Source organism: Protomyctophum bolini, assembly GCF_963924005.1.
Source record: "Protomyctophum bolini genome assembly, chromosome: 20".
In the NCBI taxonomy this organism is placed as follows: domain Eukaryota; kingdom Metazoa; phylum Chordata; class Actinopteri; order Myctophiformes; family Myctophidae; genus Protomyctophum; species Protomyctophum bolini.
The window spans coordinates 8,563,594-8,589,296 of record NC_137881.1 but is presented as its reverse complement, the minus strand read 5'-3'; the positions used below and the strand labels follow the sequence as shown (position 1 = coordinate 8,589,296).

At 47.1% G+C, this 25,703-nt stretch overlaps 1 protein-coding gene across 1 annotated transcript in view; it reads left to right on the top strand.

The window, feature by feature from the left end:
- The window catches only part of efnb3b (ephrin-B3b), a 117,303-nt gene that overhangs the window by 56,340 nt on the left and 35,260 nt on the right, over positions 1–25,703 (top strand). The window contains 2 exon segments of the mRNA XM_080792976.1: positions 8,929–9,130; positions 9,132–9,219. Of these exon segments, the coding sequence (XP_080649102.1) occupies positions 8,929–9,130; positions 9,132–9,219 (290 nt within the window).

Genomic DNA, 25,703 nt, shown 5'->3' with positions numbered 1-25,703 from the left:
GCAACAGACGGAACACATTATTACCGCTAATCATTAACTACAGCAGAGCGGGGGCCACGGTTCATGTAAATACGCTGTCAGTGATGGATTGTGTAGTCAAGGAATTATGGATGAATTTGTGACTTATTCTTACTCTTTTTTTTTTTCTTCCCCAACTCATCATGTTATGGCTGAAATTCAAAGCATATGACTTTTTAATGGACAGCGTAATAGATAGCTGTATTTGAAAATTATGATTTCATAGGCCATGCTTTGCTTTAGGAATTACTCATGGTGGCCGTCTTTGTTTGCCCTGCCTGGGGTTACCGTGGTGTCTGTCCCCGTCTCTCTGCGGAGCCTCGGGTTACCGTGGTGTCTGTCCCGTCTCTCTGCGGAGCCTCCGTCAACACGGTAATAAGTTGTTGAAGTTTCGCAACACCTGACCTCGCGCTGCACTCGACGCCAACCGCCACGGGCTACAACTTCCATATTTCCAACCTTCGGCAGGTGTAACCGCCAACGTACTGTACGTATATATATATACCCTCTACGACTGAGGGGTCATGCAAATATAGCTCAGGGTTAACAAATGGGCCTTCAGAAACCCCGTGCCAAGATAAAAGCACGCCAAGGTGAATAATCGGCCACGTTGTTGAAGGTTCTGTTGTAAACCCGGCCCGGGCGGTGAGATGTTGAGTGAGAAGTGAGCGGTCTCAAATGGACGCGGTCACGCCCTGTCTAAATAACGTGTCAGAGACGGGAGCGCCGCAAGGATTATGTGTAATGGATATCGCCGCCGTCCGGCGGAAACCTTGTATGTCCCAAAGAAACGTTACTTTTTTTTAGGAAATGGAGAAAAATAACCTGTGTTCGTATAAGAAATGGAGAAAAATAACATGTGTTCGTATAAGAAATGGAGAAAAATAACATGTGTTCGTATAAGAAATGGAGAAAAATAACCTGTGTTCGTATAAGAAATGGAGAAAAATAACCTGTGTTCGTATAAGAAATGGAGAAAAATAACCTGTGTTCGTATAAGAAATGGAGAAAAATAACCTGTGTTCGTATAAATGACCATTGTAGCTAACAGTGTGGTGTAAAGTAACTGAGTCAATTTTTTGTTCTACTCCACTAATGAGGCAAATGTTGTAGCTTTACTCCACTACAATTATTTGAAAACTTTAGTCACTATAGTTACTTTGTAGATATTGATTATTATTATTACAAAATATACATTAACCACATGAGCACAGGCTACATTCTGTCCATTTCAAAATATCTGATCTATAAGCTTTTACATTTATTTTCAAAAAGTCCTTAGACTCACATCATTAGCTAGCGCACCTCAAAAAAAGAAAAGATGAAATAGTGGAGAGATACAAGGTTTCCGCCCATGACAGTGATATATGTAATAAACGTAGGCTATTGTAATCATGCTTATACGCCTCCTCCACACACATGTGTTTCATATCATGGACGCTGGTTGGCACCAGTTGGCCGTATATACATGTACAGTGCAGTGCAATTGGGAGTCTATACTACACGCACTGAGAGCGCTGTAGCAGAGCAGCAGAAACCGATAGGCGCCGCGCGGTCCTCCGCTCCGCGAGGGCTTGTAGCTACGAAGGGAGGCGTTGTAGGAGCTTTCAGAAAGACTGACGTCCTATAGGGACCCTCCTCTCTAGCAAATGAGACCCACCGGACGCACTTTGGACAGCTACTAGATGGCCTACAGGTGTTGTGAGCTGTGTGTGTGTGTGTGCGTGCGTGCCCGTGCGTGTGTAGCGTGTGTAGTACAGTATGTACACGTCTTACATACCTTTTCTCTAAGCGAGCTTGCACAACGGCGTGTGCGTTCCTCCCACTGCGTGTATCGGCTTCCACGCCGAGTTGGGCTGTTGAGGTGTGTGTAGCGTTCACACATGGGGGTGTGTTTGTGTGTGTGTGTGTGTGTGTGTGTGTGTGTGTGTACATTGAAGCAGCCTGGACCACTCAGGGCCCCCCCGTCTGTGTGATTATGGTGTGTATACCACGAGATTAGTGTGGACAGCTTTATGCGCGGGCTCCGCTCATAAATCTGCGCGCCGCGGAACAGAACACCGCGGCCATTTATTATTCCCTAATAGATGGGTCTCTCCTCTTGTCTCTCCTCCCTGCACGGATGGCGTGCTCTGCTCTGCTGCTCTCACCGGGTAGCCAGCAACCACAACCCGACCCAACGCGACACGATACAACAGACAACACCGATACCGAGACAACACACAGTAGTGTTTTCTTGTCGTTGTTTTTTTTGAGGGGCGCTTTTTGAGGGGTGCTTTTTGAGGGGCCCTCCGACGTCTGGCTTTCGGACATTTCGTCTTATGGCAGCAAAGTCTATGGACTTTTTTATTCATTTATTCGTTGTTTCTTAACACCTCCTCTCTCTTTCTCTTGAACTCTTCTGTCTGTCTCTCTCTCTCTCTTTCTCTAATTATCTCTCTCCTTCTTTGTTACCAAGTATATATATTTTTTCTCTCTCTCTCATGGAATCCTGCTCTCCGATCGCACACTCTTCTCCCCCCTTCATATTCTCATGTTCTCTCCCTCACGAACACACACACACACACACACACACACACACACACACACACACACACACACACACACACACACACACACACACACACACTCCCTTGTCCGGGCCCGGCTGCACCTGCATGCTCGGCTCTGGTCCGGACTCGGCTCCAGTTGCCCCTGTGGAATCTGGGAAATGTTGTGTCTCTGTCCAACACCACACCTCAACCCAGGTACACACATGCACTGACGCGCGCAGCACACACGCACACGCACACACACACTCACAGATTGACAGGAGAGAGGCGAAGGTCGGTGGTGTAAGGTTTGGGAAAGAGATAGGGGTGAAAGGTCATCATCCAGACCGACACCTCACTCCTCTCCTCTCGGCTCGGGGTCGGGTGGGGGTGGGGGGGTGTGTGTGGGGGTGGGGGTGGGGGGGGGGTATCGACGGGTTGAGAAAACGATGTTTTTCACCCCTCATAAAAAGGGCCCCCGCAAAAGAAAGGAGAGGAAGGCCTCCCACCTCCTCCTCCTCCTCCTCATCTCTTCCTCTCTCCTCATCACTCCCTCTCCCTTCACTCCCATGCACCCCCCCCCTCCTCCTGCTCCTCATCTCTTCCTCTCTCCTCATCACCCCCCTCCCTTCACTCCCATGCACCCCCTCCCTCCTCCTCCTCCTCATCTCTTCCTCTCTCCTCATCACCCCCCCTCCCTTCACTCCCATGCACCCCCTCCCTCCTCCTCCTCATCTCTTCCTCTCTCCTCATCACCCCCCCTCCCTCCCTCCTTCCCTCTCATGCTGGCGTCACCTCTGCCCCTGTCCAACCCCATCCAACCCCATCCAACCCCCGCTCCATGTTTCAAAGTGTGGCCACATGAATGAGACTATTGTTAACACGGCTGAGAAAGAGAGGCGGGACGGGGGGGGGGGGGGGGGGGGGGGGGGGGGACTGACACAAAGACGGAGCGGAGAGAGATGTGGCTGAAGGGAGAGAGAGAGAGAGAGAGAGAGAGAGAGAGATGTGGCTGAAGGGAGAGAGAGAGAGAGAGAGAGAGAGAGATGTGGCTGAAGAGAGAGAGAGAGAGAGAGAGAGAGGAGAGAGAGAGAGAGAGATGTGGCTGAAGGGAGAGAGAGAGAGAGAGAGAGAGAGAGAGAGAGATGTGGCTGAAGGGAGAGAGAGAGAGAGAGAGAGAGAGGGGGGGGGACGTTGCTCAAGGCTGTGTACATCTAAGAAAACGTTATTTATTTATATGTGGCCACAGATCAACCCTCTGATGTTGTTGTGTTTGTGCAACTTATTTCCTCCACTATAGTCACATTCCCTCTTCTCTTCTCTTCTCTTCTCTTCTCTTCTCTTCTCGATATATTGACACATGCATACAACGAGCACTCGCAACGTGTGTGTGTGCGCGCTCGCGTGCGTACACATTCTTTACTTAAGTAAAAGTATAATCAATACTGCAATATAGGATTTCTTTTTACAAAACTTAGTACTAATTGTGCAGAATGTCCCGTTTAATAAATCTGATCTCAGGTCAAAATGAGCAGTCGCTAGCTACCCTGTCCTCAGTCTTAAATCTGATCTCAGGTCAAAATGAGCAGTCGCTAGCTACCCTGTCCTCAGTCTTAAATCTGATCTCAGGTCAAAATGAGCAGTCGCTAGCTACCTGTCCTCTGACTCTGTGTCTCTGTTGTTCAGATGTCAGTGTTCCTCCTGTGGCATTAGTTCTGTAATTGGTGATTCTGTGATTAGAATGTCTTCTATGGATGTAAATCCCGAGTTGGTGTTGTTTGGATGTGGTTTCTAGTTCTGTTGAACTAGATACCGTGATTATAAGGTGTTTTATGGATTGTAATATGATCATGTGACATGTTCAGTATCTATGTGATATATGGAATGCATTGATTCCATTGCATTGAATGCACTGATGTGTTTCAATGAACTTTTCAAATAAATGTAGTTGAGTAAAAGTACAATATTTGCCTCTGAGATGTAGTGGAGTAGAAGTAAAAAGTTTTGGAAATTGGGAAATGCTCAAGTAAAGTACAAATCCCTCAGCATTGTAAGTAAATGTACTTAGTTACTTCCAGCACTGGGAATGGGGCAGAGCCTTGTTGATACAGAGGGCGTCTCGTAGAGCCAGAGGAGGGTGTGAACGTCGAGATAAACACCAAACTATTTTTACAGCTCAACACCCAGAGATTAGATTGGAGGAGAGGGGCTCTCGCAAGCGTTGTGCGCACGCACGCACACTCGCTCACGCACGCACACTCGCTCTCGCGTGCACGCACACACACACACACACACACACACACACACACACACACACACACACACACACTCACACCGTTGCCCTGGGTTAACTCAGCAAATCTGCCACTTTGAACACGAGGTTCTATCAGAAAATGTAATTCCATTCCAGGAATTCTGTTTTGTCCCATTCTAGGAACCCACTCTTATTTTAATAATCTGATTCCTTTCTCTCTCTCTCTCTCTCTCTCTTCTCTCTCTCTCTCTCTCTCTCTCTCTCTCTCTCTCTCCGCCTCCAGTGTTGTAAGTTTAGTTAACTAAGTATATTATATACTATACTGAAGTACAATTTGGAGGTACTTTGAGTATTTCACAACACGTTACAAAACGACGCATTTTGTACTTTTACTCAAGTAAAATGTTACATAGAGGAGTTCTACTTGTAACAAACAGAGTATCTTTTGTGTTACTTTGACATCAAGTAAAGTACATCAAGTAAAGTACATCAAGACACCCTCCCTCCCTCTCTCTCTCTCTCTCTCCCTCCCTCCCTCCCTCCCTCCCTCCCTCCCTCCCTCCCTCCCTCTCTCTCTCTCTCTCTCCCTCCCTCCCTCCCTCCCTCCCTCCCTCTCGTCTGAGTGCGGTGATCTTGTTGTTGTTCTTTTATTTCCTGTTTGTAGTGTTATTATCGTGGCCTCTCTCCGCTCTGCCTAATCTCTCCTCTGTTCTCTCCTTCGTTGTGTCTGTTCTGACTGCGTGTTTCTCCTCCTACACCTCTCTCTGTCCCAACGTGACTCAGGTATATATTATACCCACCGTCAGATAGCAAATGAAGGGAAAAGAAAACCGCATGTGGAGAGCCAAAGGTGTTTTGTGTGTGTGTGTGTGTGTGTGTGTGTGTGTTGTGTGTGTGTGTGTGTGTGTGTTTTGCATAAGCTCACCCTGTGGTTGTTTATGTGTTTAGGCAAATGTTTTGTGTAGGCAGGAAGGTGACTGTGCGTGGCTGCGTGCGTGGGGGCGGATGTGCGTGCGTGCGTGTTCGTATGTGTGTGACTGAGATGCAGTGGAAAGGTGTGTGCATGTTGTGGGTCTGACTTGCAGGTTATCACCCTCTGTGACCGGGGATGTCGGCCAAGTAGAACAGTGTTTTCCCAGGCTGCCTGTGGGTCGACCACGCCTAAAAACTACACCGGCGCGCACACACACACACACACACACACACGCACACACACACACTGTTTTCACCCGGGAAAATTGTCCTCATACAGTACCAATTACTGCTTATCAAATTCCACTATATTTGTGAGGACATTTGGTTAGTACTACTAGTACAGTAATACACGCACAAACACGCACTCCGCTCTGTGTGGCCCGCAGGTGATCGCCGGCAGCTACAGTAGAACGCCAAAGCCACAGATAACAATTAACGTCTCTCTCTCTCTCTCTCCCGCCGGTGTGCAGCGCTAGCCGCCGGCTCATATAGCGCGCTAACAGATAACACGCCGTTACTGTGCAAACATCCCAGGGGTTGTGTGGTCTGCATTTGGTTTCTCCGCACAGCGGTTTATACTCAGTGGTGGAAGGTCGCTAAGTACACACATACTTAAGTACTGTACTTAAGTACTGTACTTAAGTAAAAATGTTGAGGTATTTGTACTTACTTACTTACTATTTCCAATTTATTTTACTTCTACTCCACTACACGTCGGTTCCGAATATTGTACTTTTAGTTCACTACGTTTATTTCAAAACTTTAGTTACAAAAACTAAATACATAGAATACATTAACCACTCAAGCCCAATTTATGTTTCAGCCATTTGCAAATAGCCGATCTACAAGCTCACAATGTGTCGTGATGCGCTGCATTGTGAGCTTGTAGATCTGCTATTTTCAAAAGAGGTTAACATATTTTAAAACTTGACTGTAATACTTAAACAGTAGTTTTGATACTTTTAAGTAAATGTTTGATGCCAAAACCTTTGTACTTTTTGAATTCCGGACTTTAACTTGTAACAGAGTATTTCTATATTGAATGATTTATACTGTACTTAACACATTTTGGGCGGGAACCCCTTTTGGTGTTTGTATAGCTTCATGTTATACTTGAGATATTGAAAAATATCTAAATAGTACATATCATTTTTGGGGTCCTTGACATGAAATATGGAGCACCACTGATACAGAAACATGAGGTATTTCAGAACACTGTCAGAATTTAGAAATACTTTTCCACCACTGGCTCTGCCTGGACAGAAAATCCACATTGAACCACATGCATCCCCTCTATCTCTATCTGTCTGTGTATTGTAGATTCTGCCACTAATGCCACTGCTACTCCCTTCCTCCTTTTCCCCGGCCACCACTGACATCTTCCTGACCCCACACCTGAGACGCGGCCACTCGGGATGCGTCACAGCCTCTGTCCTCCTCCTCCGCTATAGTCCTTAGTTACCTAAGTAATGCTTCCGGTGGCGCGCTAAAGTCACCGTGCGCCCCGGGTGTGTTCTGCTAGCTTAACCTGCTAGCTGATAAGGTTTGGCCCTGTCAGCCAGGGAGCCAGTGCTCTGCTGTGAGGGGAATGAATAAGTGTCTGATTCATTTAAGCGATCGAGTTCCTGTCCCCGCGGCTCCCTCCCTCCCTCTGTGCGTCTTCTCTGCTCCCGGAGAGCTTCTGAAAATGTTACGGAGCGCTCCAGGCGACCCGAGCTACACCACGCACGGTGCTGTGCGTCCTGTTCGGCACAACGGTGCAGGTTCTCAAACATTTTCATGTCGAGCAACCTCAAAGTTATACTAATTTGCTGCACGGACCCCCGTCTGAACATATTTTGTTCCAGGGACCCCCCCCCCCCCATAAGAGAAACTTTGTCTAAAATAGTTTTCCAACATAGCCAATCTACAAGCTCAGTAAGTTTACAATAAAGTTAAAGTGATTAATTTAGCTGGGGACCAGCCTGTAACCTCCTCAAGGACTCCTGGGGGGCGGGTGTGTCGCTCATGCACTTGCGTGTGCCCTGCTTTTGTGTGTAAAGCTCCGAGCGCTCGCACGAAACTCTGGCATTTTGAGAACAACGTGGAGCTGGAGAAAGGAAGGTCACGTGAGCCTAATTCCCATGAAGCGACGCAGTACGACACAGACATGTCTCACATAAAGACACAGACATGGTCTGTAATGATGTGTGAATTCACCTGAACAGCAAGCTAACGTACATGCACACACACACACACACACACACACACACACACACACACACACACACACACACACACACACACACCCACACACACACACACACGTATGTATGTATTGTATGTACTCAAAGCAAAGAAGCTTTAACTGCAAAACGGTCTCATCGATTGTGTCCGCAACAACCCTCAGCAGCACTCAACGTCCTACAGAGCCAGTTATAATGACCAATAGGTGGACTTCTATACATACATGCATGGCTGTTCTTGTGCATTTCTGTTGATTAGCCTTTTTTGCCACAGGCAAAGGTTCTCTCTTTCTCCTTCCTTCTCGTTCCCTTCTTATTCTCCTCTATCAGTTCTACTTACGACGCCTCATTGGTATGATCGTGGAGAGAGCAGCGTTATCGCCAAAGCTAACAGAAGGCTCATCCATTACAATAGATAGATAGATAAATCCAAATCCAATCAAAACCCGATCGGAAAAGATGATTGTGCTGCTGGCTCGTTCCATGACAAACATATCGGATGAGGATAATGGTTACTGCTTGAAAAGCAGGCCTTTTTCATTAAAACAGGATGGTTTCCCCAACCTTTTTTTTTGGATCGGTGCCCACTTGAGAAGTTCTCGGTCCACCCATCCGACCACTTGTCTTCGGCTGACGTGTTAAGTGGTCGGACGTATGTTACAAAACATATACATTAACTTCAGCCCTATTTAAACATTGAAGAAGATCTCTATTTTCCGAAGACATTTACGCATGTTAGACATGACATCCTGCGTAACTTTGATGGCAATACTTTTGTACTTTCACTCAAGTAAACTTGGATTATTGATACTTTTACTCAAGTAAACAATTTGAGTACTTTTCCCACCACTGGTGATTGTACGTACGGACACATTGTTGACCTCTGACCTCACCTCTGTCTCTCCTCCTGTGTGTGTTTCGTCAGGTTCAAGGACGACAAGGGCTACGTGCTCTACCCTCAGATCGGGGACCGCCTGGACCTCATCTGCCCGCCCCTGGAGGGCATGCGCTCCACGCCCGAGTACGAGTTCTACAAGCTGTACCTGGTGGCGTCGCGGGAGCAGGCGGACCGCTGCGAGGTCATGGGCCCGCCCAACATCGTGCTGACGTGCGACGAGCCCACGCTGCGAGCGCCGCTTCACCATCAAGTTCCAGGAGTTCTCGCCCAACCTCTGGGGACACGAGTTCAAGAGCATGCACGACTACTTCATCATCGGTGAGTGGGCGAGAGAGGTGGAGAGAGAATGAGAGAGAGGAAGAGAGAGAGCGTGTGTGTGTGTGTGTGTGTGTGTGTGTGTGTGTGTGTGTGTGTGTGTGTGTGTGTGTGTGTGTGTGTGTGTGTGTGTGTGTGTGTGTGTGTGTGTGTGTGTGTGTGTGTGTGTGTGTGTGTGTGTGTGTGTGTGTGTGTGTGTGTGTGCGTGCGTGTGCATGTTACTAACTTCTTAGCCTGAAAGAGCCCTGTGCTTTTCTGGGCACATGAGGGGCGGATCCAACTAGCGTTGGGAACTGACGTCGACTTCCTATTGGTTCCCCACGGTAATGTTTTGAAGGTATACACCACACAGCGGAAACATTTGGAGCGACGCCCCTCTGCACTCTTATTGGTTAGCGAAATACTGCCAATTGTCCTGCTGTGCTCGCCCTGCAGGCTTTTTTCCCCTCCCCTTTAAAACAAAACGCCTGCGTTCCCCCGAACTATACTGTGTAATTTTGAGGGCGAAGTATTATTCTGCCTACACATACTGTACGTAGTCTCATTGTCCGAGGATGAGCCAATAGGGGAATCTAGGGGATTAACGGCATGTGATTCTTTGTTTGACAACACCGCAAAAATTGCTGATGATTGCTGGCAGGGACATGCAGAGAGTGTTAGAGGGGCATGGGGCCAAAATCCCGTAAGAGCAGATCTACAAGCTCACTTGTAGATCAGCTATTTTCGGGGAGCCATCCAGCACTCTTTAGCTAGTGGAGATGCGGTGTGTAAACTGTGTATACGACATGGATTTCCAAAGCTATTCTCCTGAATGCTGCCTTCCAGCATGGCATGGAAAGGAGTTCCATTTGCGTTTCTTTCACTAGTATAAATGCTGCATTCGTGGTCTGGAGAGGGCGGTTGTTTGTGTTTACAGACGGGTAAAAGAGCCCCCTTTGATGTCTATGTGTGCACGTCCCTGATTGGCTGTCAGAATCGCGGAACGTTTGGAATATTTGTCGGTCCCGTTTTCATGGTTCACTGCATCGGTGGTTGTTTTTTCAAACATATGTTTATTGATTTTTCTTTATAACATTGTATTTTCAAAGCAATTATTCACATTATATTCTCCCCCCCCCCCCCCACAACCCCATGGCAGCACAAATACTAAACAAAAATCTTCAAAGAATTGGGGTTAGAGTTGGTTATTTAATATTCAGAGGTTAGAGTTATGCCCAGTTCATACATAGATATATGCGACAGACAGTGGTCGTTGACCCCAAAAAAGAAGATCTTATACCAGCTTGTAGATTTGTGACCAAATTTAACTGAGAGACTGCCATTGGATTTTTTTGAATTTTAGTTTTTTCATGTCATATGAAAGCAGGGAATCATAGCTTCAAATTGACATATTGGTTGTTCAGTTTGACCCACCAGTTTTGGAGATATGGCTTATAGAGTAATGTTTTACAGAAAACAGCGAGTTGAGAAAAGAGGCTTGAAAGGTTCACTTCTGTGGACTCTAACATTACATCTAGCTACATGTTTAAGCATTTATTTCATATTTTCATGTCGATTTCAGCTCTGACACTTATTTCAGACATGCTCTAGTATCTGAAGAGTCTGCCTGTCTGTGCTATTAACTCACCTCTGGTGAAAAGCTGGAATGTGCGCGATGGCAGTCTCTCAGTCAAATCTGGTCACATTTGCTATGGCAACAACAATGGCAAAAAATATGAATGTGCGTGCGTGTGCACGTGCACACGTGGAAAAGCTTTATTGTGGTGTGACCGTGAGGGCGGGTCGAGGGGAAGGGCTGCTTATGATTGCATGGTTAGCCTCTGATTGGGCTGTGGAGTGTTTGTTTAGCCATGTGTGTGTGTGTGTGTGTGTGTGTGTGTGTGTGTGTGTGTGTGTGCGCGTGTCCATGTGATGGTGGTGGTGCTGACAGGCCGTGTGTGTTTAAGGTAGGAGCTTTGTGCAGTGGTGGAAATTAGTCTACATTTACTTGAGTACAATTTTGTGGTATTTTGCACTGGATTATTTCCCATTTCCAATGCTTTTACTTCTACTCCACTACATCTCACTGCATCCAAATATTGTTCTTGCACTCCACTACAATCATTTGATACCTTAAGTTAATAGTTACATTGTAGATTTTGATTATTATCACAAAACATTCGGAGTGGATTTTTTTGGCCGATAAAGTGTAGTTTTTGGCCATGGTGGAAGCTTGAGTTGTGTGCCATGGTTAATGCTCAAGCACACGCTCGTGTGTGTGTGTGTGTGTGTGTGTGTTATTAGATTGTTCAACGTTGATTTTATGATTTATTGTGTTATGATAAATGTTATTTACTGCATGGTTGTTTCTGTGTTAGTGTAGTATCATAATTGCGTGTGCGTGCGTGCACGCATGTGTTCGTGCATGTGTGTGTGTGTGTGCGCACACGCATGCGTTCGTGCGTGTGTAGCCCATGTTTGTTTTCACATGCGTTCTTGTGTGTTTTCGCTGTGCGTGGCTGCCGAGCCCGGCCCCTGGCGTGTTTATTGTTATTGTGGGTCTCACGGACGGCGAAAAGCAGAATTTGTTTTGGTTTACTCAGGAGGATTGTTTGGAGTTATAGGATGTGTGAAGAACCTGATGAGGTCATCAAAGCGAGCCGGGGCCAAGTGTTCGTATCGCACGGAAAAATCGTGGAAAACGAAAGGTCAACTGAAAGGTCAACTGAAACTCGCAGGGGTTTTTATTTTGTTTTGTTTTTTCGTTTATCTTTTCTTTTCTTTTCTTCTCTTTTCTTTTTTCCCTTTTGAAATACAGCCAGGGAGCGCTGAGCGCTGAGCACTTACAGGCACAATTGGAATAATGGAATCAGATGCACATTCACAGTGTGTGCGTGCGTGCGCGTGCGTGTGCGTGCGTGTATGTGTGCGTGCGCACTAAACCAAACATCTGCACTGTGAAAACACCTGAGAGGAAGCAGGAGAGCAGAAGAGAAAAAGAGAGAGAAATAGAGAGAGGGGGGGACAGAGAGAGAGAGAGATAGAGAGAGAGGGAGAGGGAGAGAGAGGGAGAGATAGAGAGGGAGAGAGAGAGACCCCATGTGATCTTCTCATAGCTCTCCTCCCACACACCTGTGAGCACGATTCACTCAGGTGTGCAAATGCGCTTTTCACTGCTTTTCATGTGTGGCGCCAGGTGGGGGGGAGAGGGGGGGGGGCGGGGGGGGGAGGGTGCGTAGGCGGAGAGCAATGGGGGGTGCAACAACAACATCGCCAGGAGAGAGAGAGAGAGAGAGAGAGAGAGAGAGAGAGAGAGAGAGAGAGAGAGAGAGAGAGGTGTGGTGGGGAAGGTGGAGGATGCGATAGAAAGATGGAGAGAGGGAGAATAGAGAGAAGAGAACTATTATGAGATTTTCTCTGTGAATTGGAAGCACCTGCTTCTTTTCTTGCCGCTCATGGAAAGCGTATACTCGCATGTTTTACTTCAGTAATAGTATCAATACTGCAATATAATAAATAATGTAAGAAATGCGAGTATACCTTTTTTCCAGCACAGGCTTTTTTGCGTTGCACATACTGTACACCATTGGTATGCAACTAACAACTCAGGGCATATGAATGGCTGAATGTAATGCACAATCTATGTAAAGCGCCTTGGATAAAGGCGCTATATAAATGCACCGTTTAACATAGGGTTATAAATGGCAAAGGGTATAACATTTGCATCGTGTGTGTGTGTGTGTGTGTGTGTGTGTGTGTGTGTGTGTGTGTGTGTGTGTGTGTGTGTGTGTGTGTGCGTGTGCGTGTGCGTGTGTGTGTGCACGGTCCAAAGACTACTGCCGTTTTGGAAGCGGTGCTGCTGGAAACTGGGGAGGAAGAGGGATGTGATTCACGCTCTGATAACATGGATAACTACTCCCCGACTGTGTGCCTCAAATATGGCTTTAATTCAGATAACAGCTTACCTTAAAAGCCCCCAAACGGCCTAATATTTCTCCTACGCATGAGGTTGTTTTTGTCAACACCAATGTGCACTTATAGCTTATGAACGAAAACACATGTCCGTGTAGTTACAGTACGGTATGAAACACTGCGTTCGGTCACAGTACTCACAGTTCACTGCTTGTTTTTCTTTTGCCACGTATATACGTCTTTAGCGAATGGATTCCGCAGGGGGGGGGGGGGGCGAGATCGTTGGGTTTTATTGGCTGCACCTCTCGATCCGAGACCGTTGACGAGGTCATCTGAGTTGTTTTATCCTCGTCGTTTGACCCTGCGTCACCGTGTAGTCCACGTGAACCCGCTCTGTGTTGGCGAGCTGTCTCTGTCTCTGTCTCTGTCTCTGTCTCTGTCTCTGTCTCTGTCTCTGTCTGTCTCTGTTTCTGTCTCTGTCTCTGTCTCTGTCTCTGTCTCTGTCTCTGACTCTGACTCTGACTCTGTCTCTGTCTCTGTCTCTGTCTCTGTCTCTGTCTGTCTCTGTTTCTGTCTCTGTCTCTGTCTCTGTCTCTGTCTCTGTCTCTGTCTCTGTCTCTGTCTCTGACTCTGTCTCTGTCTCTGTCTCTGACTCTGACTCTGACTCTATCTCTGTCTCTGTCTCTGTCTCTGACACCGTTCAGAGTGACCCACTGTGCCCCCATACTGTATACCAACAGTTACACACACAGTTCAGACAGAACGTCAAAAACTCAAACATTGAGATCTGCTATTATTAGGCTGTTGAATACTGAGAGAATTCAATACTATGCAGTGGTGGAAAAAGACGTACTCACAGTTTTGACTTAAAAATGTATTCGAGTGAAAGTACAAAAGCATCGGCATCAAAGATGTACTTAAAGTAAAAGTTTTAAAGTTTTCAAAGGAATATAAATATTATGGTCATGATGATCACCAGGCTTGATTCTATAGGCTTAAACTGTAATTGATAGAAATATGTTTGTAAATCTCAATGGGAAATATAAGTTATTGTTTGTTCTTTTTTGGCACCAGAAAACCACGCCCTATACCAGTGGTTTTCAACCCACCGGTGGTCCTTAATGGGGTTCCAGGAGGTACCCCACTAAATAGAGAGTTGGTAACCAAATGGACCACGTGTAGATCTTTGACTCTTGATAGTGTAAAATGGGACCATATGGACCCGTACTCCAGAGTAAAAGTTTTGTTAAACAGATATAAGTTTACACAACACATTATGTGCCCTTTCATTCTTTCAAAATGGCGAAGAAAAAAGAAGCTGTGCGGGTCCTTACTGTGTCCTCTGTGTGTGTTGACGCCAAGGTGAACAAACTAAAAACTCATTATTTCAGTGCACTATACACAACGCCATTCACACTGCTATGATGACAACACCAGATACAAGCCAGCTGGTAGATATAGCCTGTATTTGCTCAACGTTCAGCCCAGAATAGGCTTTGTGTTGCTATAGTTCATGTGGCTATTAATATGACACATACAAAAAGCAAGTCATTTTTTACGATGCTTGCTCACAGAAGACTAACTAATGTATTTACATTACTCTCTGGGGGAGGTTCGTGCCGGTCCAAAATATATATTTTTTACAGAGGGCCCAAATTTAGCAGCAGAACCAGACAGGACCCTGCATGGTCACACAGACACCAGACAGGACCCTGCATGGTCACACAGACACCAGACAGGACCCTGCATGGTCACACAGAGACTCCAGAGATGGAAACGACTTTAATCTGCACCTCTTACACACCAGACTGATTGATCGACAGAACGGCCCGATCAATGAGGGCCTCAACACAAGGTCGCACACACGCAGATACACACACGCCCGCACACACACACACACACACGCAGATACACACACACACACACACACACACACACACGCACACACCATTATTATACCATTTTGTGTGTGAGACAACCTGCTCTCTCACACTCACACACCCCCCAAAAATGCACATTCCCATGCACTCACGCACAGTCGCACACACACACACACACACACACACACACACACACACACACACACACACACACACAGACACACATACTGTAAAGACAAAACACGTGAGGAGTCTGAGGAGGCAGAAGAAGAAGTGAGGGAAGTCTAGTCTCTTTGTCTGGAACATTCAGAACTGACATTTAGAATTATGCATCTCTCTGTTCTGTTCTCTCACATTCTGTGAACATGATGCATTTATTAATTCGGGCCAATACATCCCCCATCCCTTGTCTGTGGACTGTGTGTGTGTGTGTGTGTGTGTGTGTGTGTGTGCGTGTGCTCGTGCTCGTGCACGTGCACGTGTGTGTGGGCAGGGTGCATGCATGTACAGCCCCTTGGTTGTGTGTGTATGACCGATCGCGTGGTAATGCCAGTATGTTTATAACTGCACTGTGTAATATATGCATGTTTGCCCTAGAGGTAGATTCTCTAATTAACCTAGCTTTGCATGTTCTCCTGATGCCCTCACTGTATTCACACGAGAGAGAGAGAGAGAGAGAGAGAGAGAGAGAGAGAGAGAGCGCTAATGTGAAGGGAGCAAATATAAGTTAGTGAGATACACATTTTAATTCTTGAAGTGTATAGTAATGGCCCCTCTTGCACTTTCAGAATCAACATTGCAGAATCAACAACGCAAATAACCGCGGCTCTACGAGCTCACGGTGCGCCGCCATGCCATGCTTTGTGAGCTTGTAGATCGGGGCTATGTTTGGCAAATATTTTTGGACGAGAAGGACAGAAGAAGGGCACGCACAGGAGGGACACGGTGAAAGGAGAAACGCAGGAAGAAAGTTATAGAAGGACAGAGAGAGAGAGAGGGGGGGGGGGGGGTACAAAAATAAATATGGGTGTGTGTATAACAAGAGAGGGGAAAGAAAATCTAATGATCTGGAATTGAAAGGAGGAGAGATTATACACATTTTGTTTGTTTAACTCTGCAAGAAAGAGCAGTATGCACAAATGAGCAGGGTGGAAAAAGTACTCAATACTGCAATGTAGAAATATTCTGTAAGTAAAAGTCCGTAATTAAAAATGTACTTCAGTAAAAGTACAAAGGTAGTGGGATCCATATATACTTAAATTATCAAAGGTAAAAGTACTCATTAAGGGCCTTGCAAACGGGGAGCGATAAAACGCGTCTATAGTTCATTTTCAATGAGACCTGCGTTTTTTTGCCCGGAGAAGTCGCGGTGCGACAACGCAAGCGTATTTACGTGATCGCGTGTGAATTCGTTGCGACTCGTTGCGACTCACCAGACCTTCGGTTTAGCTTTCTTTTACGCTTGCGTTGTCGCGCCCCTCTTGAGCAGACCTGTATAGACCTGTCGTTAGTAGAAGTAAGTATTGGAGATTGGAAATATACAAAATGTACAAATACCTCAAAAACTACAGTACAGTGCTTAAGTAAACTTACTTTCCACCACTGCAAATGAGGAGCCTTGCTGTTTTTTTGTATATTTCTGTATATGTACACACACACACACACACACACACACACACACACACACACACACACACACACACACACACACACACACAGAGTGCCTGGGGTTCAAAGAACAATTTGTTTCCATTAAGAGGCGGTTTGTTTCCACCATCTATCATGGTTATACAAGTATCGACCCTGATTACAGGAGGCACTCGTACGCTAACCGTACGCTAACCGTACAAAATGTCTTTCCCCTTTCGGTCTCGTTTTCCTAATCTAGTGGCATAATCGCCCATTTTTCGGTATCTTTGTCGGATTCGTATTTTGTCTTTTTCTTTCTGTAGAGTCTGTGCTGCCGTCACAGAGGAACAGAGAGATAGAGACGGGAGATCATTGATTAGTGATAGACGGGAGATAATTGATTAGAGTCGGGAGGTAATTGATTAGTTGCGTTCATTGATTATTGGTTTCGTTCACACTCAGATCAAGAGTTCATGGAAATCTGTTTGTTTCACACAGTCTGTCTCTATGTCTCTCTCTCTCTCTCTCTCTCTCTCTCTCTCTCTCTCTCTCTCATTCCGAGTCCATTTCCTCTCCTCCATTCAGAACTCCACATACAACACATCAGCCCTCACACCTTTCAATGCTTTCAATGAATCTTTTGAAAGCAGTCACCAGTAACACACACACACACACACACACACACACACACACACACACACACACACACACACACACACACACACACACACACACATGCTGATCTTGGTTCAGCCATCTCGCCGCCTGCCTGACGTTCTTTGTAGCGGTTCACGGTCTGTTATCCCCCCCCCCCCCCTCCTCCGTTTTACTTCTGTTTATGATATAATGTATTTATTTATCTGCAGACGTGCGCACATTCCACACACAAGCTTGACAAACCTGATTCACCGATACTTCCACTTCTGGCTATAAGCACACTTTGGTCTCTTCCGCCAATTTAAGCATGTTATCTTCATATACTGTAGGCTTTATAAAGACGCGGGTATCGTGACGGATCGCCTCACACAACCTCTCAACCAGAGCGGCCATGTTCCTGTTGCAGACTGTGCATGGCACGGAGCGCCGTTCGACTGCACATGACCGTGCATGGCAGGCAAAGAGGCAAAAATGTTACGCTAGAATGTCCAGCCTGGGCCATGGCTCAGCGGTCCATGAGGCACCTTGACTGGTAATCCGGCCTGGCAGTGTGCCGCGGGTTCGACTCCCGATCCCGACGGCCTTTAGTAGCATGTCTCTCTCCATTTCCTGTCAGCCTACTGTCTGTCCCTCCATGAAAAATCTAAAATAAATGTCCAGCGCGTGAGAGGTGCCCACGGCAGGCCTGCCGTACCGTAGCAGAATAATGGTTTAGCTGCTGATGCATTTCATGCGACGCATGTCAGTGTGATCGTCCCCCTAAGGCTGTAGTCCCTCACACCGCTGCAGGGCTTTGGATTCAGGCCCCAGGCTCTCTCTCTCTCTCTCTCTCTCTCCCTCTCTCTCTCTCTCTCCCTCTCTCTCTTTCTCTCTCTCTCTCTCGCCTGCCTTTATGCGACCACACCTCAAATTACTTTTCTTTTATAGTTCTACTGGATCTCTCCTTCACTATTGATTGAACAGTTTATTAGACATGTAGAAACAGAACAGCGTATACCTACCATCAAATTCAAACTATAAAGTGATAGCACCTTGGTCTTGTTTCCATGTAGGCCCTCCCTCGTCACTCCCTAACATTTTTAGTCTAGTTTTTATGTCTTGACGAACTTCTGTCTTCAGTCTTAGTTTCTTAGCTCAGTTTTAGTTTATTCATTTTAGCTTCGTTTTCATATCGTTTTCGTCAGCGAAGAAAGGTAGTCAACGGACATTTGAACAGTCGACGAAATGTGGTCGACTGTTGGGAAAGGACGGAGCAGGTGGAGGAGGAGGAGGTGGTGGAGGAGGAGGGGGTGGAGGAGGAGAAGGAGGAGGAGAAGGAGGAGGAGGAGGAGGAGGAGAAGGAGAAGGAGGAGGAGGAGGAGGAGGAGGAGGAGGAGGAGGAGGTGGAGGAGGATGAGAAGGAGGAGGAGGAGGAGGAGAAGTAGGAGGAGGAGAAGGAGGAGGTGGTGGAGGAGGAGAAGGAGGAGGAGGTGGTGGAGGAGGTGGAGAAGGAGAAGGACCTGGAGGTGCAGTTTGTCACGGCATGTATTCTGTTGACGCGGATGGGAAGTGAACGTTAGGCTGACACACATGCGACATGGCAGCCTGTCTGCTCGCCGACACTGAGACGGCACGGTCACTTTCAATCAATCTGCAAAAGCCCCTGTCAGGGGAAACACACGCACGCACGTACGCATGCAGACACACACGCACACACGCACACGCACACACACTCAAATGAATGCATGGGCACACACAAAGATATTTTTATGTATACGGACTGTTTGACCATAAAACATATATGTGGTCTCGTGCTGCCCTGGCACGCCAATGAATGATTGCAGCCTCACTCACAGTTACGGCGGACATGGGGAAGAGTACAAACTATTCATAGGTTGTGTGATCTTTGTGTGCGTGCACAGACACACACACACACACACACACACACACACACACACACACGTGCGCGCACACAAACTCATACATGCACGCACACGCAGCCAAGTATACACACACACACAGATTCACTTGGCACTTGGCAGTGTGTAATATATGCATGCTCACATAACCGTACACAGGGGCATTCTGAAATGTATGCACTGCCACACGTATGAGCATAGAGCTGCCTTGTGGTCTGCACACACACACACACACACACACACACACACACACACACACACACACACACGAGCCCTCAAGATAGCTCCAAACTCCATCTGCGCGCACACACACACACACATACACACACACACACACACACACACACACGTGCAAGTGCACAAACCTGACTGACATCCTACCATCTGTCTCAGTGCACAACAGCAAAAACACTGCAGTCCCCAGTGCTACTGGCCGTGTACGTTCACGTGCGTGTGTGTGTGTGTGTGTGTTTGTGTGTGTGTGTTTGTGTGAGAGAGCGTGCGCGCCCTAGTGCAGATTCGTGCCAATCTGGACTTGTGTAATGACACTTGTATTTTTGGTCAAGTGCATGGGTTCACATGATTGTGCGTGCGTGCGTCTGTACGTGCGTACGTGCGTCTGTGTGTCTGTGCCTGCGTGCGTCTGTGCGTGCGTCTGTGCGTGCGTGCGTGTGAATGGCTCCCAGTCATGTGTTTCAGTGAGCAGGGCCCCCGGGGCTTGGTGGTGGGCCCGGCGCTGCCATCGCACAATGGCAGAGATAAACAACCCTGACTAATATGAATAATAGAGGAGCTGACTGGAGTCTTTATGCTCCAAATAATAACTGTGTGTGTGTGTGTGTGTGTGTGTGTGTGTGTGTGTGTGTGTGTGTGTGTGTGTGTGTGTGTGTGTGTGGAGGGGGGGGGGTATGAGTTTGAGAGAAAGTTAATAATCTATTGTAGTATGCGTGTGTGTGATTGCAGAGAGTATAAGTATGGCAATGATTTGCATACCAGTGTATCTTGCCGTTTCTTTTTCCAGACTTTATTTTCTTTTTCGCTTTGACCCTATTGTTCTTTCTCTCTCTCTCTCTCTCTCTCTCTCTCTCTCTCTCTCTCTCTCTCTCTCTCTCTCCCTCTCTCTCTCTCTCTCTCTGTCTCTCTCTGTCTCTCTCTCTCCCGCCATATATCCATCTCTCCATTTTAACTCTGGCTCAGATCTGTCTGCATATTTGCATGAGCGTGTTTGCCAGTCTGTCTGCCGGCCTTTTGTGTTTGTCTATTTGTTTGTGTTCGTGTATGCACACTGTGTGTGTGTGTGTGTGTGTGTGTGTGTGTGTGTGTGACTGTGTGTGCGTGCGTGCTTCTGGTTTGTTGTTTTGACCGTGCAGGCGTGCATGTATATTAGCATTTGTGTCTGGGTGTATTCTTATGTGTTGTCCATTCGTGTTAGTGTCTGTGTACGTGTGTGTGGGTGTGTGTGTGTGTGTGGGTGTGTGTGTGGTCCTAATTGCGTACCCAGCAGCTCCGCTGCAGTGTGTACAGACAGCAGTGTGGTAGTGTTCAATAATGCACAAGCAGTCACTGGTTTATTTAGCAGGGTTAAGCTGAAATAAACGCCCCTGCAGGCCCAAAGGGAGGAGAGAGAGAGACAGAGAGAGAGAGAGAGAGACACACAGAGAGAGAGAGACAGTGAGGGTGAACTAGGAAGACTAAAGTACCGCACTGCAGCCCCCCCAGTGAGCTGTACTTCCACACCACACTCAACTCAACTTTATTGCCACGTGCGTATTTCACATACTCCATACAGGCTGGGGGGTGTGTGTGTGTGTGCGTGCGTGCGTGCGTGGTATTTGTCAGCCTGGACCACGTACATAAACTGACGATGAGCAAAGCCAAATGTCGCTCTCTGTTTCCGCTGTTCTATATAGGCAGTTTGTCTGTGTGGAGGAGATCTGTGCCCATGATCTGTCAACCCTGTTTACATTTATTTCCTCGCTAAATTAATAGTATATTTGTGTTTTCGAATAAATAATTGAGAGAATAAAATAGAACAAAGAATGAAAATGGTCAGATATCAACACGAGCAGTGTGAATTATATCCACCCGCTGCATGGATATGTACATACGGTTCATGGCAGGTTCAACTGAGAGTGCGGCTGAAGCCGTTAAAACGACAGCAGATATATTACATACGGGTTTATGGATAATATGAGACAATGTATGTATGCACTCACGACCCTCCTCGTTCTGAGCGAGCGTACGACCACCGTCTCCGCCGGTGACTTTCGGGGCGAGCGAGTGAGCGGGAGTGCATGGTGGAAAGGAGGCTAGAGAGAGAGAGAGCGAGAGAGAGAGAGAGAGAGAGAGACGGTGAGGAAATGGGGAGGAGCGGGTGGAAGAAGGAGTGCACGCAGGGAGGGAACTTGGGACTGGGATAAATCCATATCTGTTGAATATTTGAGGAAGTGTTAAAGCCTGCGGAATCTCAGACTCCCAGCAGGCTGCCGAGGCAGCCCGCAGCCAAGAGAGGAGAGTAGAGGCAGGGAGAGGCAGAAAACTAGGAGGAAAAAATGTTTGTCGTCTAACTTTTTTTTTCACTGACTACGATGACTAAAACCAAGACTCAAATTTCATCAACACGTAAAAAACGACTAAAAGTCATTTTATGCTTGGTTGCATGCTGAAAATAGCCGATCTACAAGCTCACAGAGCATGTATTTGTGAGCTATTTGTGAGCTTTTTTTCAGCATGCAACCAAGGTTAAAATCAGCCATTACTACACAATCAAGGCCCGCCAAAATACGCTTTAGTCGACTAATCAACGGTAGATTTAGTCGACTACAACTAGACTAACACTAAAACATTTCATAATGACTAAAGCTAAATACATTGTATTCAAAAGACTAAAACTAAACCAAAATTTGCTGTCAAAATCAACGCTGCAGAAGGGAGGGGAGGAGGAGGAGGAGGAGGAGGAGGAGGACGCAACCACAGAATAGCAGGGTCGTAAATTAAGGGCCGGAGGACAGATTAACTATTCAACACAGGCGTGTTGACGTGGACTGTGGTCGGAATGCAAAGTATAGGCAACGCGTCACGTGCAGTTCTGAGGTTATGATACTGATAACGCAACGGAGTGTAACTCCACACACACACCCCGAGGCTGAACACGGGGCAGCGCAGGACACAGTCAGTACGCAGAGCGTAGAGCTGTGCGGTGGGGACCACTGCGCGGTGGGGACCACTGCACTGTGGGGACCACTGCACTGTGGGGACCACTGCGCTGTGGGGACCACTGCGCTGTGGGGACCACTGCACTGTGGGGACCACTGCGCTGTGGGGACCACTGCGCTGTGGGGACCACTGCGCTGTGGGGACCACTGTGCGGTGGGGACCACTTGTGGGCCGCGAGGGCATCGCAAGTATATAGGCCTCCCGAATAATTGGCACGACGCGATATTGAGATTGCAATAACATTCAATATCATCAAAGAAATTATGTTTTCTCTTTAAAACCTTGCAAAACGTGTTGATTCCATTGATCCGAGCCGGAACACAATCACGTTCAAATAAACATGCGGCCCATATATAGTATACTGCTGCTCGCAAGGCCCGGGGAAATACTCCCTCACCATCTTCTCATATAGCCTGTGATTCCGTTACACTGGAGCTGTGAACATTATTATATAATTATTATATATATTTTTTAATAATAATTGTCTTTTCGCCTCAATTCCTTCCAAATTCCCCGAAATTGTGAAAGTAGCATATTGTCGGCTTGTCGCGGTGCAACGCATTGTGAGGTCGCTACTCATCATTGGACAAAGCGTTGTACATGGAGGACTTAAAGCGACCCTACATCCTTTACCGGAGACCCCTGTGGTCTCCATACTAGGGCCCTTCTGTCCTTCTTTTCCCTCTACACCAAATGTCTTCCAGATTCCATCTACATACAAGATCACAACCCGTGGCGACACGGTGCGTTGTGAGGTGGTAGATGAACTATATTTTCTTTTCATGGTCGCCCCCGGAATAGAGAGACGCTGCGGTTCATGTGATTAAGTGGTTAAGAAAGGGTACATTTTCTCACACTGTCTTGGTTAAATTAAGATTTCCTATTTATTGTGTATTAGTGTGTGCTTATTGTTTCAATTGATCACTGCTAATATCCCCTCCATATACCACGGAGAGAAAAAAGGAAAAGGAAAAAAGAAATGGAACGGGAAAGATAAACAGTTGAAAGAAGTCATTCTCTTCAAAGCAACATTTCCCTCGATGCCACAGCAAACCTCCCAGCATGCAACACATCAAAACCCAGATCAGCTTTCCATCTCTCTGAGGAGAGGGAGAGAGAGAGAGGGGGGGGGAGAGAGAGAGAGATGAGTAGAGAGAGAGAGAGAGAGAGAGAGAAAGAGAGAGAGAGAGGAGAAGAAAAGAGACGAGCGAATGAGGAGATGTGGAGTGATGCCGGGGAGAGAGAGGGAAGGGATATTTTGGCAACGACCGAGGGGAGAGGGAATGAAATGGAGGGGAGGGCGAGAGAGATAGAGAGAGAGAAGGAAAAGGGGGAAAAGGAGAGAGAGAGAGAGAGAGAGAGAGAGAGATAGAGAGAGAGAGAAGGAAAAGGGGGAAAAGGAGAGAGAGAGAGAGAGAGAGAGAGAGATGTGTGTGCCGAGTGTGAGTAAGAGAAAGTGACAGATCGCCTGGCCGATTTAGGTCAGCAGTCAAAGCAACGCTGCTGTCTGGTAGATTGCCTTGCGTTTGTGTGCGCGCCCCGGCCGTGCGCGCTCGCCCCTTGGTGCCTCTGCTTTTGTGCGACTGTATTTGTGGGTCCTTTGCATGCAGCATTCCTCTGTCATGTATGTATGCATGTATGTATGTATGTATGTATGTATGTATGTGCGTCTGGCCTCTGTGTAGTTGTGCATATATGCATGTTTGCGTGCATGTCTCAGTGACTGTGTGACTGTGTCTCAGTGACTGTGTGTGTGTGCGTACGTACGCGAGCATGCGTGCGTCTAGTCTGTTTTTGTGTGTGAATGTGATTTTCCTGTGAAAGGTCAAACATGAAGAATCCCTCCCTAATTGGATTGGGGCTGGTTAACATTGTGTGATTCGTTTAACCTCACTGCACTGTCACACACGCACACACACACACACACATGCACGCGTGTGCACACACGCACGCACTCCAACTTTCTTCACTCGCCAGTTTGCAGCTCTGCAGACAAAGCGGCCATTGTGGTGCTCTTTGCCTTCTGGCCATGCAGGGGGAAAGCTGCACGGTGAGACGTGTTTTAAAGCCACGCACCTCTCTGGTGTGACCTCCGCCATCAGCAGAAGGCATTAGACCGCTAATATAGCTTTGATTTAGTGGCACGGGTTCATGCAAACATGACCCCACCCCCCCTCCAGCACCCCCAGAGCAGCATAATGAACACATTCACACAGATGGAGCCACTAGTGCTACGCAACTGCACAAAAATGCACACGACGGATGGGATGTGACACGCACGCACGCACGCACGCACGCAGGCACTCACACACTACACACACACACACACACACACACACACACACACACACGATTTTGGCAAAGTGGAAAACCTCTGTAAATTACCCTTAATATGGTGTGTACACCATCGCTCAGTTTGGATCTGTCTAAACGCACACGCATGCAGAGTTCGCGGACACGCACGTTCTCTCTCTCTCTCTCTCTCTCTCACATTGAGGCAGTGTTGTTTTGGGGGACAGCTTGTCTGCAAGCAGACAGACGTGATGTATGCTGTGTGCATGTGTGTGCATGTGTGTGCATGTGTGTGCGTGTGCGTGTGCACGTGTGTGTGTGTCCGTGAGGAGTGAGATTATAGTGTTCGAGAAGGCTTCTAGCAGCCAGCTGCTCACCAACCAGAGAGAGAGAGAGAGAGAGAGAGACAGAGAGAGAGAGAGAGAGAGAGACAGAGAGAGAGAGCAGAGAGAGGCGCACAGAAAGGCTAAATTATAGGGAGATAGACATGCTAGCATAATTGGAGTATAAGAGAAGAAGAATGAAGGGCCGGACAGTGCAGGAGGAGCTGGCGAGGAGGACGATGGAGGCGGCTGATGAAAGCCATGGACAAAATGTACATTAACCCATTCTGAACGGGAACCCGTTTTGGTGTTGGCATCATGTTATGCTTTAGCTATTGAAAAATAGCAGATCTACAAGCTCATAGCGCGCCACCGAGTGGCGCGCTATGAGCTTGTAGGTCTGCTATTTTTGAAAAATCGAAGAACGACTGACATTTTTAGAATCTGATCTCAGGTCAGAATGGGTTAATCAGACCAGTGTGTGTGTCCAGTGGAAACCTCGTATGAATCTGATCTCAGGTCAGAATGGGTTAACCACTTCAGCACTGAATACCGTATACATTACGGGCCATTTGACAATAGCATATCTATACTGTACACGCTCACAATGCGGTCGTGATCGTGTAGATAATGTATTGTGTAGATATGTAGATCTTCTATATGCAAAACGGGACATTCTGCGTAATGAATGAGCACTTTTC